Source organism: Bidens hawaiensis, unplaced genomic scaffold, assembly GCF_021521415.1.
Source record: "Bidens hawaiensis isolate Kalapana, Puna unplaced genomic scaffold, B.hawaiensis_p1.1 tig00008759_1, whole genome shotgun sequence".
NCBI lineage: Eukaryota > Viridiplantae > Streptophyta > Magnoliopsida > Asterales > Asteraceae > Bidens > Bidens hawaiensis.
The window spans coordinates 87,740-101,837 of record NW_027491631.1 but is presented as its reverse complement, the minus strand read 5'-3'; the positions used below and the strand labels follow the sequence as shown (position 1 = coordinate 101,837).

The 14,098-nt window shown below is 33.2% G+C and overlaps 1 protein-coding gene across 1 annotated transcript; it reads left to right on the top strand.

Annotated features, from left to right (window-relative positions):
- The first annotated feature begins 12,714 nt into the window (after nt 1-12,714).
- On the top strand, nt 12,715-13,644 carry LOC143529819 (uncharacterized). The gene has a single exon (XM_077025523.1). It carries the CDS (start codon nt 12,715-12,717, stop codon nt 13,642-13,644), a length of 930 nt encoding a protein of 309 aa, XP_076881638.1.
- Nucleotides 13,645-14,098: the final 454 nt, after the last annotated feature.

Here is a 14,098-nt window from a genome sequence, read left to right as displayed (position 1 = left end):
TGTGCTTCGTTTATTCCTCAATCGTTTGCGTTTCGGTGCAAATCCCGAAAGACTACTACACATGTAGTAAGTGTTAAGCGTCATTTAAACCCTAGTTTAAATGTAATGAAGTATGCGTTATAGATTCAACGATCTTAAAGTTTGAATTAACGGAGTTGAGTTAACGAGGTTAACCTGAAATTGACTATTGTCACAGTTATTTATATTTTTAAACAATGATTCAGTTCTAGTTCATGCATACGTCTGTTTACCTTCGGTGACGGAGCTAAACAATTGTTTTAGGGGTAGCATATATTTTTTTCTTAATCGTACATTAAGAAATTTTTTTACCAGTTTCACGTTTACTGGGGGCCTAATTATGCGTTTAGCTCGTACAAGCACCCGGTTACGCGCTTAGCACCTAGAGGCCCAGTTTCGTGTTACATGCGTACCAGTGGTGGGTACACGTATGCATCCAATTGAACTGACGAGTCCATTATTTTTTATCTGGGGGCAAAAATACGTATATCGAAACAACTCGGTTTAAAATGGGTTGGGCCAAAATAACCTAAACTTATTTCCTTAACAATATTGTAAAATTATTCATACTTAATAATAATACAACGATATGTTATCTTTTAACTAGCTTAAACACATATTTTTTAATGAGTGATTTCAGCATTTAATTAAATAAGAATATAAAAGACATTTGTAAACCAAAAGTAACAAATTAAAAAAATATTATAAATCAGTCAAATAATCTAACAACAAAACATATTATTAATCATACAATTTAACTAGAATTCAGGAATTAGAAATATGAAATGTTTAACTATAAGGTAATTTAAAATTTTAATCAAACTAAAGTGTATAATTTATAATTATGCTAAACTAGAAAGGGTTAATATTAAATTTGTTTCTAACTTACCGATTTGATTTAACCACATTTCTATATCCCCACTCTTCTTTCTCTATGTTTCAACAAATCCCTAAATACCATGGATTTCAAGTTAAATTAATAGCTGGTTTTTTTAACTTTGGAAACTATTGTTGTGGTCTTGTGGGGTTTCAAAATTTTTTATAGGTAACGTAATATAATTTCAAGGATAACGTAATACATAAAACACAAAAAAGAAATAAATCAAAAATAACTTTGTTGGAAAATTTGTGGGGTAGTGGGTGCTACCCCTCCCATTCAATTAAGTCCGCCTCTGTTTACCTTAGGTCTCAGAAGGGTTCGTATTGTTTGAAGTCACAAGTTCGAATACCACTCCTGGGTTTTAGACATCACGATATTTGACCAGCAAAGACTATTCTATGGGTTTTGCCTGAGTTCGTCGTTTGCATATATATTTTGAGATCAAGACTTTTTTTTCCCTTGCTATACATAGCTTGAAGTAACATTATCTAAAGAGAAAAAGCATTGCCAAATTAATCACCCTTTTTAAAACTTCCATTTATAGCTAAACATTTTTAGCCAATTTTCTTCCATTCAAAATTCTAAATCCATACCAAATATGGGTTGGGTGTTGCTAAACGTACCTCTCTCTCATTCATTTTTACTAAACATACTCACTCTCTCAAATTCTGCATTAATACAATTTAGACATTTTTGTTTTTCCTTTACCATTTTATTATCTTTTATTATGATTATTATTTAAAAAGTTTTTTTTTTATTCTTTAAAGAGTATTTCTTTAGAGTGTTTTAATACCGTTTATTAAAAAAGTGTTTCAATCATTTAGAGTATGGTTTGTTTTAATAATTTGAAGAGAGAGAGCTAACAAGTTTTTTTTTTAAAAAACGCATTTTTTAAATCATTAAAAGAGATTAGACAACATCAACTTGACCAACAAGTTGGTTCTTTTATAATGTGACAATAATCTTATACGCCCGAACTTAACAAAATATATTCAAAAGATTTATTTTGTCGGCGGAAGACATATGATAAGATAAAAATATACAAATCGTTTTATTGTTTTTATAAAGAGATTATATCATTATTTCCTTAAATATATAATAAATACTATTATTATTATTATTATGATAAAGAATAATAAACATAAAAGGAGAGAAAATTAAAAAAATCTTTATAAAAAATAATCAATATTACTATTATGATAAGTTTTACAAAAAATGTTAAGAGGCCGGGTAGTAATATGTCAAATAAATTTGTTAAATGAATTAAAAGTATAGGGGAGAGGGTATGACAAGTACACGAGAGGGGTACGTTTAGCCTAGCTCGTATTAAATTATATCTTGAACAGAATATATATATATATATATATATATATATATATATATATGTATATATATATGTATGTATGTATGTTTGGTGATAATATATCTGTTCAACATAACAAGAAAACTTCATTTAAAGAAGAAGAAGAAGAAGAAGAAGAAGAAGAAGAAGAAGAAGAAGAAGAAGAAGAAGAAGAAGAAGAAGAAGAAGAAGAAGCTTTTTAACTTATACTTTTTAACTATTAATAACCTGTATTTTCAGCATTTTTTTTAATCTTTAATTCTAATATAACTTTCACACCGATATATTAAGCTTGTTAAAATTTAACGATGCATCAGGATTCAGTATGGGTGCGCCATGATTTTTAACGCATAGACTTTTAAAATAGTTGGAATTTAACAATTTCCCGAAATTCGAATAAGGGTGTCTCATGATTTGAATTTTCACGTTCTAACTTTTAACTTTTTGCTACCATAATTAACCAATACCTTAAAAAACAAGTGACACTTCGAGCAGCTTCTAATACTTTTTGGATACAGTTGTTTTTCTTTTGTTCTTTTTATAGTTTACACCATAACTACCTCTTGTAGGTATACATATATATCATCAAAATATCGTGATTTAGAGCGCAGCAGCAAAATTGGTATAGAGACTTATTGGCTATTTATGACCAAGCAAATTTATGTTCTTATCTGCTCAGTTACCACAAAGTATAAAACAACTTATACATATAACAAATGGCATGACCTGAATTGTTGTCAATCGTGAGGGTTACTTTGTTACCAACCCAGTCACAAGGATGGAATAGCTAGGTGATCCCTATCCATACAAACAAATAAAGCTGAACTGAAGTACTAGGTGGCAAATAAATCAAAAACATTATTATATTGTAAAGTATTCAATTCAATTAAAATAGTATTAAAATGGCCGGAATTTAAATACAGAAACATATAGTGTTAAATAAGAAAAAAATTTTAACTAATAGGATTATAAATATACTTGCAAGATAAAAAGGGACTAGAAGCAAAGCTTATTGAGATTTATAACCATTAAAATAAGTACATATATATTAGTATAAACTTATAGGTTGTAATTACATTATTGTGGCGGGCGGTGATGGTGGTGGGTGGTGATGTAGGGTCGTGGCTACAAGGATTTGAACCTTTAGCGATAACTTTTAGGGTTTTAGGACGACATATCGTCGGTATAGGGATTTATCACCTATTTCCATGACATGTGCTTACTATGGTGTTTCTTGCCAAAGCTTAGTGCGTACAGCTTGTGCTCCAACAACATGTCGTGGCTAAAGCTTAGTAGTCAATGGGAACACCTACAATGATGACGTTGCTGAAGGTCGATTATTTATGGGATACACCTAGCTACAAGATCACCTAAAGGTCGTGACTAAAACAACTTTATTTAGTTATATACGTATATACAAACACATATACGTACATACATTCAAACGTGCATACACGATAATATACACATATTGGACTAATGAACGGTGGTGGTTGATTTTGGGGCTGAGATGGGTGTATCGACTATCTAAAGATAAGTGAGACTGATTTGGGATGATGTGGAGGTTGCGATGTGGCTGTATTAGAGTTGACTCTAGTTGACCTGGCAGTGACGAGTATTCCTCAGTATAGGGAAGTATACGACGTCGTTTTACTTAATCACTTATTCGAGTATAGAAAATGAAAGAAGAAAATGAAATATAAAAACCTTTATAGTCACTGCAAGTGAAAAACTAAAAAAAAGATAAAAATGACTTTATTATCACTATATTCGTACGAATATAAAAGTATAAAAACAAGTTGATTTTTACCTAAACCCACTAAACATTTCATTTTGAAGCATAGATTTTCCAAAACCCCATTGGACTCTATAGCGACGACATATTGTGACTATAAAGTTTGTTTGGTAAAAAAACTAAAAACCGATCTACATGCTTGTTAATGCCGATAACCCTTAGTCGTCGCTATAGAGATCGTGGGCAGATGCCAAGATTAATTCTTCTAGTGCTAGACATATTTTCTTTGTTGAGGTGCAACCAACAAACACAAGGTCCTTCAATTTCCAATCGGGTCCACATCTAGGACACATTAAAGGGTACACATTAATACCTTTGTGGCTCATATTTTTGCTTGTCAACATCTTATGGTTCCATAGCCAACAACTCTGACTTTTATATATTGGTAGATATCCACATTTAATTTAAGTGATCCATCTTCATACAGTACTAAACGAGTATTATGGGTTTGATTCAACCATTATATATAGTTTATAAGAATTATTGCTGGTTAGACCGGATTTATGAACCGTATGATGTTAATAGAATATGAAGTTATAACAGATTTATGAATATTTTGCTACTTTCAAATATATGTTTAATAACTATAATTCGATACAAAAGACTAAATTATGAGATATAAATTATACACCCACTCCACTTGAAAACACAAAGTCACCACCACCGCCTTCGATCACATCGGCCTCTCCATATATCATCAATTAACATTTGTGTGAACCATTAATAAAAAAGAAAAGTACATGTAAAAAGGTTGAACCACACAGAACTTAACATAGAAACAAATAACTAAGTCAACTTACGTTTTGCGTGTTGCAACGGGGCCATTAAGCAGACAAAAAAATAAATGTGTAAACGTTGATCCATGCACGATTTTGTTGACACGCAAAAAAGTGAAAGAGTGATAACTTACAAAATCTAGATCGAAACGTTAAACAAAAAAAATTGTAATTCACGCGTTCGGCGGGCCGACGGTACCACATGAACAGATATGAGCCGTATTTTGGACAATTGAACGCTCAAATCCAATTCGGACCAGACATGATTGACTTATCCTGGGCGTTAACCAAAAGAAGGAGAAAAAAACAAGAGGAAAGAAAAATATTTTATGGTTGCATATATACTACATGGCAATATGTGCCATGTTGGAGTGAGGAACCCATTTATTGACTTCTTTAAATTTGTAGCATGGAAAAAAATATACAAACATTATAACATATTAAGAAATGTACAAAGATATATGTATCATATACAACCCTATATGCAAAGAATTTTTGCTAATCTATAATATATATAAATGAAAACATAAAAATCCTACGTGTCGCGATGTGGTCGCTCCCTCTTTTTTTGAAATCACCATATTTGCTTGATTTTTAAATGGAGGCTTCTCATGCATTTGAGCTGAATTCATGGGTATGGGTTTTACCAAACCCAGATATTCCTTAAACGGGTTATAATATATCATTAAATAAAAAATCATTCTCACCAAATTATTGATGTAAAAATCCTACAAAATAGGACATACTAAAAATTAATATCTTATTTATTTTAAAAAGATATATATATATATATATATTATTTAAATTAAAAAAACCAATTTAATGGTAAAAAAATAAACATGTCTTGGGTCTTATCAAACCATAAGTATATTATTAAATTTCATAAATATTATTTATAATTAAAAAACCAATTTTATATTAAAAAAATAAACGGTCTTGGGTCTCATCAAAACCATATAGCTTTTAAACCGGGTTACAACATCTCATTTATTTGTGAAACAATTTATCATCAAACCATAAGTATATTATTAATTTTCATATAATAAAAAAAATATAAATTCAAAAAATAAATAAATATTAAAACAAACACTATAAAACAACCCCGTAGTACGGGGGATAAAAACTAGTTGTATATATAAACAATTAGCTATTTACCATGTTTTTTTTAAAGTGACAAATGCCTAGCTTTTTAGTAGTAATTAAGGAATCTAACCTATTGATCTCTCACTTTCTGTTGTACATATTGTTCATTGTGTGTTGTTAATGAATATAATGTCCCATAACAATTCTTCAAATTCACCGAACTATCCAAGCCGTATCCTATGCGCCATGCCCGGATATAACCACTAGAGCTCCCGTTATTGTGAATTAATCTCTAGTTTCGCCTAAATATTGGGTTTATATTTAAAGCAAACTACATTTATATTTTATATTTTGAAATTAACAATTGTACCTCTTTTCCTCCAACAATGCATGTCATTTTTTAGTTTTCATATGATTCACTCAGGATCAATGCCTTCCGAAATCTTATTATTTTTAACTGAATCAGTATATAAAAAAGTAACATGAAGGGATACATTGAGATTATGTTGGCAGCCACCAAGAGACCGAAATATCTAAGAAATCGGATTTAGAAATGGACCACTCATCACAAATGTATGACACCATCCACAAATCGATCTATAGTTAGATACCGTTGGCCCATTACCTGATACTATGGAATAAGTTTCTTAATTGATCACTATGGACGAACTAAAGTCATATGAGTTGGGTGAAATAACAAAAGACGAACTGACACATGAAACTAGACGACTAACATTATGACGTCACTTGATGAAGAATCCAGCCCCATATGGACCATCTACCTGAATAGAGTGTTGTGCAACACGTAAAATAAAAGAATCCGTTAATAATGTAACACGTAATAAATCTAGGACATTTTAACCATTTAGTATATGTATTTTAATCATATATTACACAAATTAAAAATGAGTTTAAACTTTTATATTTAATATAAACATCTTTTTATAAAAATATCAATAACATTTAATTATTAAGTTACCAAAATATCGTTACATCAATAATCATTTTACGTACAAGCTAGTCTCCCAAAGTTAATTACAAATAATATAAAAAACCGTGGAAAAATCCTAGGGTCTCAATATCAGGAATCAAAACACACACACAACAAACCAAAAGGAGCCCTACAAAAAAGTGATTGGACCACGTGTCCATATCAAGACCCGTTTACCCGACCCCAACTTGCCTTATCAGGAAATCCAAAAAAGTCCAATAGTACACGAACATCCAGGAGTAGTAGCTTACGTGCCCCAGTACGGGACACTACTTGCAATCTAATTGGCCAAAAATCTGGCCTATGGGGCCCACATGATACTTTCTTGCTGTTTGTGAAACATGCGTGATTGCGTGACTATGATGTTTGGTTGTATCGCCACGTTTCAGTTTCAACCAACCCGGTGTTGTCTGGTTTTTTGTTCCCGGGTTTTAAATTAATATTATTCGGCCGGTTTAAGGGGTGAAGGGTTTGAACCGATGTCGTCACACGTGGTACGCATATGTTACATACGTGTCTTGATTCTAGGCATCTCTTTATATCACCAATGATAAGAATAAGATCTGAACATATCATCTAGAAAGAAAGACATATATGGGTGTTAGATTTAGAACCTGCCTTGATAAAATCTTACATTTTTTTAACATTAAATTGGAAGGTATACCAACTAATAAGTTTGTCAAGTGTGGGTCACTTTCTAAAGCAGTCTCATGTCATGTTAAAAATAACAATAGTTTTTACATAGAATTATTATATATAATATAAACCAGTGACAAAATCTTCTTAATTCATAATCTTCTCAAAACCTAAGTTTAATTATTCTTTTCTTTTTCTTTTACCTACAACTATTTGCCTTAAATACTAAATTAGAGGTTCAATTTAATGTCGAATAAAATGATAGATTAACCGATAATAATATCTTTCTCTAAACTAGCGATTGAATTTACCACATAATGCGTTTGTTTTGAGACAAGTTGTGCTCGTTCGCTAACTTAACGTCTATTTTTATGGGACGCTAAATTCATGAGCACTCTTTTCCGATCGCAAATTTCTATTGCGACTGTTTTGTTGCTCACTAGTTAATATAATATATAATATATTATGATTAGGTTTTATAAATACTACTTGAACATTTAAACATTCAATAAAATACTTGTTTTTTTTTACCATCACCAAATCTACCCTTATAACTAATATCAACCAATCAAGCATTTGTTTAAGAACCAAAGCTAAAATTTACACACAAAAGGACTTGGGCAGTCCAACTGGTTGAGACTCTGGTTTACTAGCCGACTTAAGGGTAGAGGCGAAGTTTAGACTAAGACATCGGGGGGCCAAGCTCAAAACTTATACAAAATTTCACAAACAAGGAGGACCGGGTTCAAATTTTCGGCCGAAAACGGGTAAATTTACACTACTGCGCACAAAAACAAGGGGGCCCCAGCTACCCCTGGGCCTCAATCAAACTTCGCCAATGCTCAAGGGTGTTTCTTCACAGTGATGGTATCCTTTTTGATGAAGTTTCCGGGTTAGTCAGACTAGTGCCAAAATTTGTCTGACATCCCATTCCAAAAAAACTCACTTACATACATGGGTGTTAGATTTAGAACCTGCCTTGATAAAATCTTACATTTTTTTAACATTAAATTGGAAGGTATACCAACTAATAAGTTTGTCAAGTGTGGGTCACTTTCTAAAGCAGTCTCATGTCATGTTAAAAATAACAATAGTTTTTACATAGAATTATTATATATAATATAAACCAGTGACAAAATCTTCTTAATTCATAATCTTCTCAAAACCTAAGTTTAATTATTCTTTTCTTTTTCTTTTACCTACAACTATTTGCCTTAAATACTAAATTAGAGGTTCAATTTAATGTCGAATAAAATGATAGATTAACCGATAATAATATCTTTCTCTAAACTAGCGATTGAATTTACCACATAATGCGTTTGTTTTGAGACAAGTTGTGCTCGTTCGCTAACTTAACGTCTATTTTTATGGGACGCTAAATTCATGAGCACTCTTTTCCGATCGCAAATTTCTATTGCGACTGTTTTGTTGCTCACTAGTTAATATAATATATAATATATAATATATTATGATTAGGTTTTATAAATACTACTTGAACATTTAAACATTCAATAAAATACTTGTTTTTTTTTACCATCACCAAATCTACCCTTATAACTAATATCAACCAATCAAGCATTTGTTTAAGAACCAAAGCTAAAATTTACACACAAAAGGACTTGGGCAGTCCAACTGGTTGAGACTCTGGTTTACTAGCCGACTTAAGGGTAGAGGCGAAGTTTAGACTAAGACATCGGGGGGCCAAGCTCAAAACTTATACAAAATTTCACAAACAAGGAGGACCGGGTTCAAATTTTCGGCCGAAAACGGGTAAATTTACACTACTGCGCACAAAAACAAGGGGGCCCCAGCTACCCCTGGGCCTCAATCAAACTTCGCCAATGCTCAAGGGTGTTTCTTCACAGTGATGGTATCCTTTTTGATGAAGTTTCCGGGTTAGTCAGACTAGTGCCAAAATTTGTCTGACATCCCATTCCAAAAAAACTCACTTACATATATGGGTGTTAGATTTAGAACCTGCCTTGATAAAATCTTACATTTTTTTAACATTAAATTGGAAGGTATACCAACTAATAAGTTTGTCAAGTGTGGGTCACTTTCTAAAGCAGTCTCATGTCATGTTAAAAATAACAATAGTTTTTACATAGAATTATTATATATAATATAAACCAGTGACAAAATCTTCTTAATTCATAATCTTCTCAAAACCTAAGTTTAATTATTCTTTTCTTTTTCTTTTACCTACAACTATTTGCCTTAAATACTAAATTAGAGGTTCAATTTAATGTCGAATAAAATGATAGATTAACCGATAATAATATCTTTCTCTAAACTAGCGATTGAATTTACCACATAATGCGTTTGTTTTGAGACAAGTTGTGCTCGTTCGCTAACTTAACGTCTATTTTTATGGGACGCTAAATTCATGAGCACTCTTTTCCGATCGCAAATTTCTATTGCGACTGTTTTGTTGCTCACTAGTTAATATAATATATAATATATTATGATTAGGTTTTATAAATACTACTTGAACATTTAAACATTCAATAAAATACTTGTTTTTTTTTACCATCACCAAATCTACCCTTATAACTAATATCAACCAATCAAGCATTTGTTTAAGAACCAAAGCTAAAATTTACACACAAAAGGACTTGGGCAGTCCAACTGGTTGAGACTCTGGTTTACTAGCCGACTTAAGGGTAGAGGCGAAGTTTAGACTAAGACATCGGGGGGCCAAGCTCAAAACTTATACAAAATTTCACAAACAAGGAGGACCGGGTTCAAATTTTCGGCCGAAAACGGGTAAATTTACACTACTGCGCACAAAAACAAGGGGGCCCCAGCTACCCCTGGGCCTCAATCAAACTTCGCCAATGCTCAAGGGTGTTTCTTCACAGTGATGGTATCCTTTTTGATGAAGTTTCCGGGTTAGTCAGACTAGTGCCAAAATTTGTCTGACATCCCATTCCAAAAAAACTCACTTACATATATGGGTGTTAGATTTAGAACCTGCCTTGATAAAATCTTACATTTTTTTAACATTAAATTGGAAGGTATACCAACTAATAAGTTTGTCAAGTGTGGGTCACTTTCTAAAGCAGTCTCATGTCATGTTAAAAATAACAATAGTTTTTACATAGAATTATTATATATAATATAAACCAGTGACAAAATCTTCTTAATTCATAATCTTCTCAAAACCTAAGTTTAATTATTCTTTTCTTTTTCTTTTACCTACAACTATTTGCCTTAAATACTAAATTAGAGGTTCAATTTAATGTCGAATAAAATGATAGATTAACCGATAATAATATCTTTCTCTAAACTAGCGATTGAATTTACCACATAATGCGTTTGTTTTGAGACAAGTTGTGCTCGTTCGCTAACTTAACGTCTATTTTTATGGGACGCTAAATTCATGAGCACTCTTTTCCGATCGCAAATTTCTATTGCGACTGTTTTGTTGCTCACTAGTTAATATAATATATAATATATTATGATTAGGTTTTATAAATACTACTTGAACATTTAAACATTCAATAAAATACTTGTTTTTTTTTACCATCACCAAATCTACCCTTATAACTAATATCAACCAATCAAGCATTTGTTTAAGAACCAAAGCTAAAATTTACACACAAAAGGACTTGGGCAGTCCAACTGGTTGAGACTCTGGTTTACTAGCCGACTTAAGGGTAGAGGCGAAGTTTAGACTAAGACATCGGGGGGCCAAGCTCAAAACTTATACAAAATTTCACAAACAAGGAGGACCGGGTTCAAATTTTCGGCCGAAAACGGGTAAATTTACACTACTGCGCACAAAAACAAGGAGGCCCCAGCTACCCCTGGGCCTCAATCAAACTTCGCCAATGCTCAAGGGTGTTTCTTCACAGTGATGGTATCCTTTTTGATGAAGTTTCCGGGTTAGTCAGACTAGTGCCAAAATTTGTCTGACATCCCATTCCAAAAAAACTCACTTACATATATGGGTGTTAGATTTAGAACCTGCCTTGATAAAATCTTACATTTTTTTAACATTAAATTGGAAGGTATACCAACTAATAAGTTTGTCAAGTGTGGGTCACTTTCTAAAGCAGTCTCATGTCATGTTAAAAATAACAATAGTTTTTACATAGAATTATTATATATAATATAAACCAGTGACAAAATCTTCTTAATTCATAATCTTCTCAAAACCTAAGTTTAATTATTCTTTTCTTTTTCTTTTACCTACAACTATTTGCCTTAAATACTAAATTAGAGGTTCAATTTAATGTCGAATAAAATGATAGATTAACCGATAATAATATCTTTCTCTAAACTAGCGATTGAATTTACCACATAATGCGTTTGTTTTGAGACAAGTTGTGCTCGTTCGCTAACTTAACGTCTATTTTTATGGGACGCTAAATTCATGAGCACTCTTTTCCGATCGCAAATTTCTATTGCGACTGTTTTGTTGCTCACTAGTTAATATAATATATAATATATAATATATTATGATTAGGTTTTATAAATACTACTTGAACATTTAAACATTCAATAAAATACTTGTTTTTTTTTACCATCACCAAATCTACCCTTATAACTAATATCAACCAATCAAGCATTTGTTTAAGAACCAAAGCTAAAATTTACACACAAAAGGACTTGGGCAGTCCAACTGGTTGAGACTCTGGTTTACTAGCCGACTTAAGGGTAGAGGCGAAGTTTAGACTAAGACATCGGGGGGCCAAGCTCAAAACTTATACAAAATTTCACAAACAAGGAGGACCGGGTTCAAATTTTCGGCCGAAAACGGGTAAATTTACACTACTGCGCACAAAAACAAGGGGGCCCCAGCTACCCCTGGGCCTCAATCAAACTTCGCCAATGCTCAAGGGTGTTTCTTCACAGTGATGGTATCCTTTTTGATGAAGTTTCCGGGTTAGTCAGACTAGTGCCAAAATTTGTCTGACATCCCATTCCAAAAAAACTCACTTAGATAAGATAATTTCAAATGTTGTTAAAAAAAGATTCACATGAAATTTTTTACGCTTGTAATAAACCGGCAATATTAGGCAGAATTTATGTTTCCATAAAACACACAACATATTAAAATATTTTATTAAAGTTAGAAAACTAAGCAGAAAACGTTAGACGGAGTCCTTTATATGCGCACCATTACCATTATCAAATCTATACCAAACTCACTAGTGATAGAAACACAAGAAGGTGGTGTGTGAGAATATGGACGGCAGAGGTGGTGGCTGTGTTGCTAGATACTCTCCCGGTGGCGGCGGCTTTGGTGAGATATGTTATGGGCCTTATGGCATGTCAAAGGTGGAGAGAATAATGCTCAAGTATAGACCTATTGCACCCAAACCCATGGCTGCTGGATCTGGTTCTAGTTGCTCCACGGTTGAGCAAAGCGAGGGCTCGGGTAAGACCCGACGACGCAAGCGAAAGTACGTTCGGGTTAACAAAAAGAAGAAAGATATGGGGACAAACAGTGGTTCCAAGAAACGGAAGATTTCCGCTTCTTCTGGTGAGAGTTCTGGTGTGGTGACACTGTCTTTGATGCCAGAGACACCAGATCGGAAGGAGAACTCGTCTAACTCGTGGCAGACGAGTTCTCCTAGTGAAACTCGAGATCTAGTGTCTCCATCTATCAACTGCAAGAGACAGTCACCTATGTTGTTGAACTTCAACAAAATAGGTGACAGTCAGGTGACAACATCCCTGTCACCACCACAGTCACAAAAGACTATTGTAACGTCTTTTGTGACAGTGGAATGCGTGACCGAGGCGTGGGTGAACAGTGACCGTCTAGGGGTGACGGATCAGGTCCAGGTGATGAACATGGACATGGATACGTGTCCATCGTTCATCACCAACGCTCGTGACACGGTGGTGTGGACTAATAAGGCGTACCGGGAGATGACGGCTGGTGGTGGTACGGATGAGACAACGACAGTGGTGGTGAAGAAGTTTAATCGAGTGATGATGCCGGTGTCTCTACCGGCGTTCACGTGCAAGGTGAAGGTGACGTGGGGGACGGAGCGAGCTGCGTCCGCGTTAACTGTCACCGCACCTTGCGACGTGTGGCGGATGCGGTGCGGTGGTTATGCATGGCGGTTGGATGTTAACGCTGCGCTGTCTTTAGGCCGGTATAGCTAAATTAATATTAGTGTTGCCTTTGTTAACAATAGTTTTCCAAGAGTTAAGTTGATGTTAATTACTTAGGGATTTGATGTATAAAACATAGTGTGAAATCTGAGTTATGAGTTAAATCACCAGAAAAAAGTTTTCAATATAAGCTTCAAACTTCTTACCATTAAACATGTTTCTAAATAATCCTCATCCTCGTACTCAAACCCAAACCTGTTATTCTGTTAATAGATATGTCGTGTTAAACCTGTTATTCTGTTTATAGATATGTCGTGTTAACATGTTCGTATCAGAATTTATTAGCTTTAAATTTAGATCCAAATACTCTACCCAAAATTACAATAATCCCATAATAGATTCACAGGGCGTATATATAAAATAATTAAAATAGTAAAAAGTTAAAACCCTTTAAAATTTAAAATATGTATTAGTGCTTTAATCATAATTTGGTTTCAATATATAT

Coding starts and splice junctions, on each gene's coding strand:
- LOC143529819 (XM_077025523.1), top strand. CDS start 12,715: ATGGACGGCAGAGGTGGTGGCTGTGTTGCTAGATACTCTCCCGGTGGC.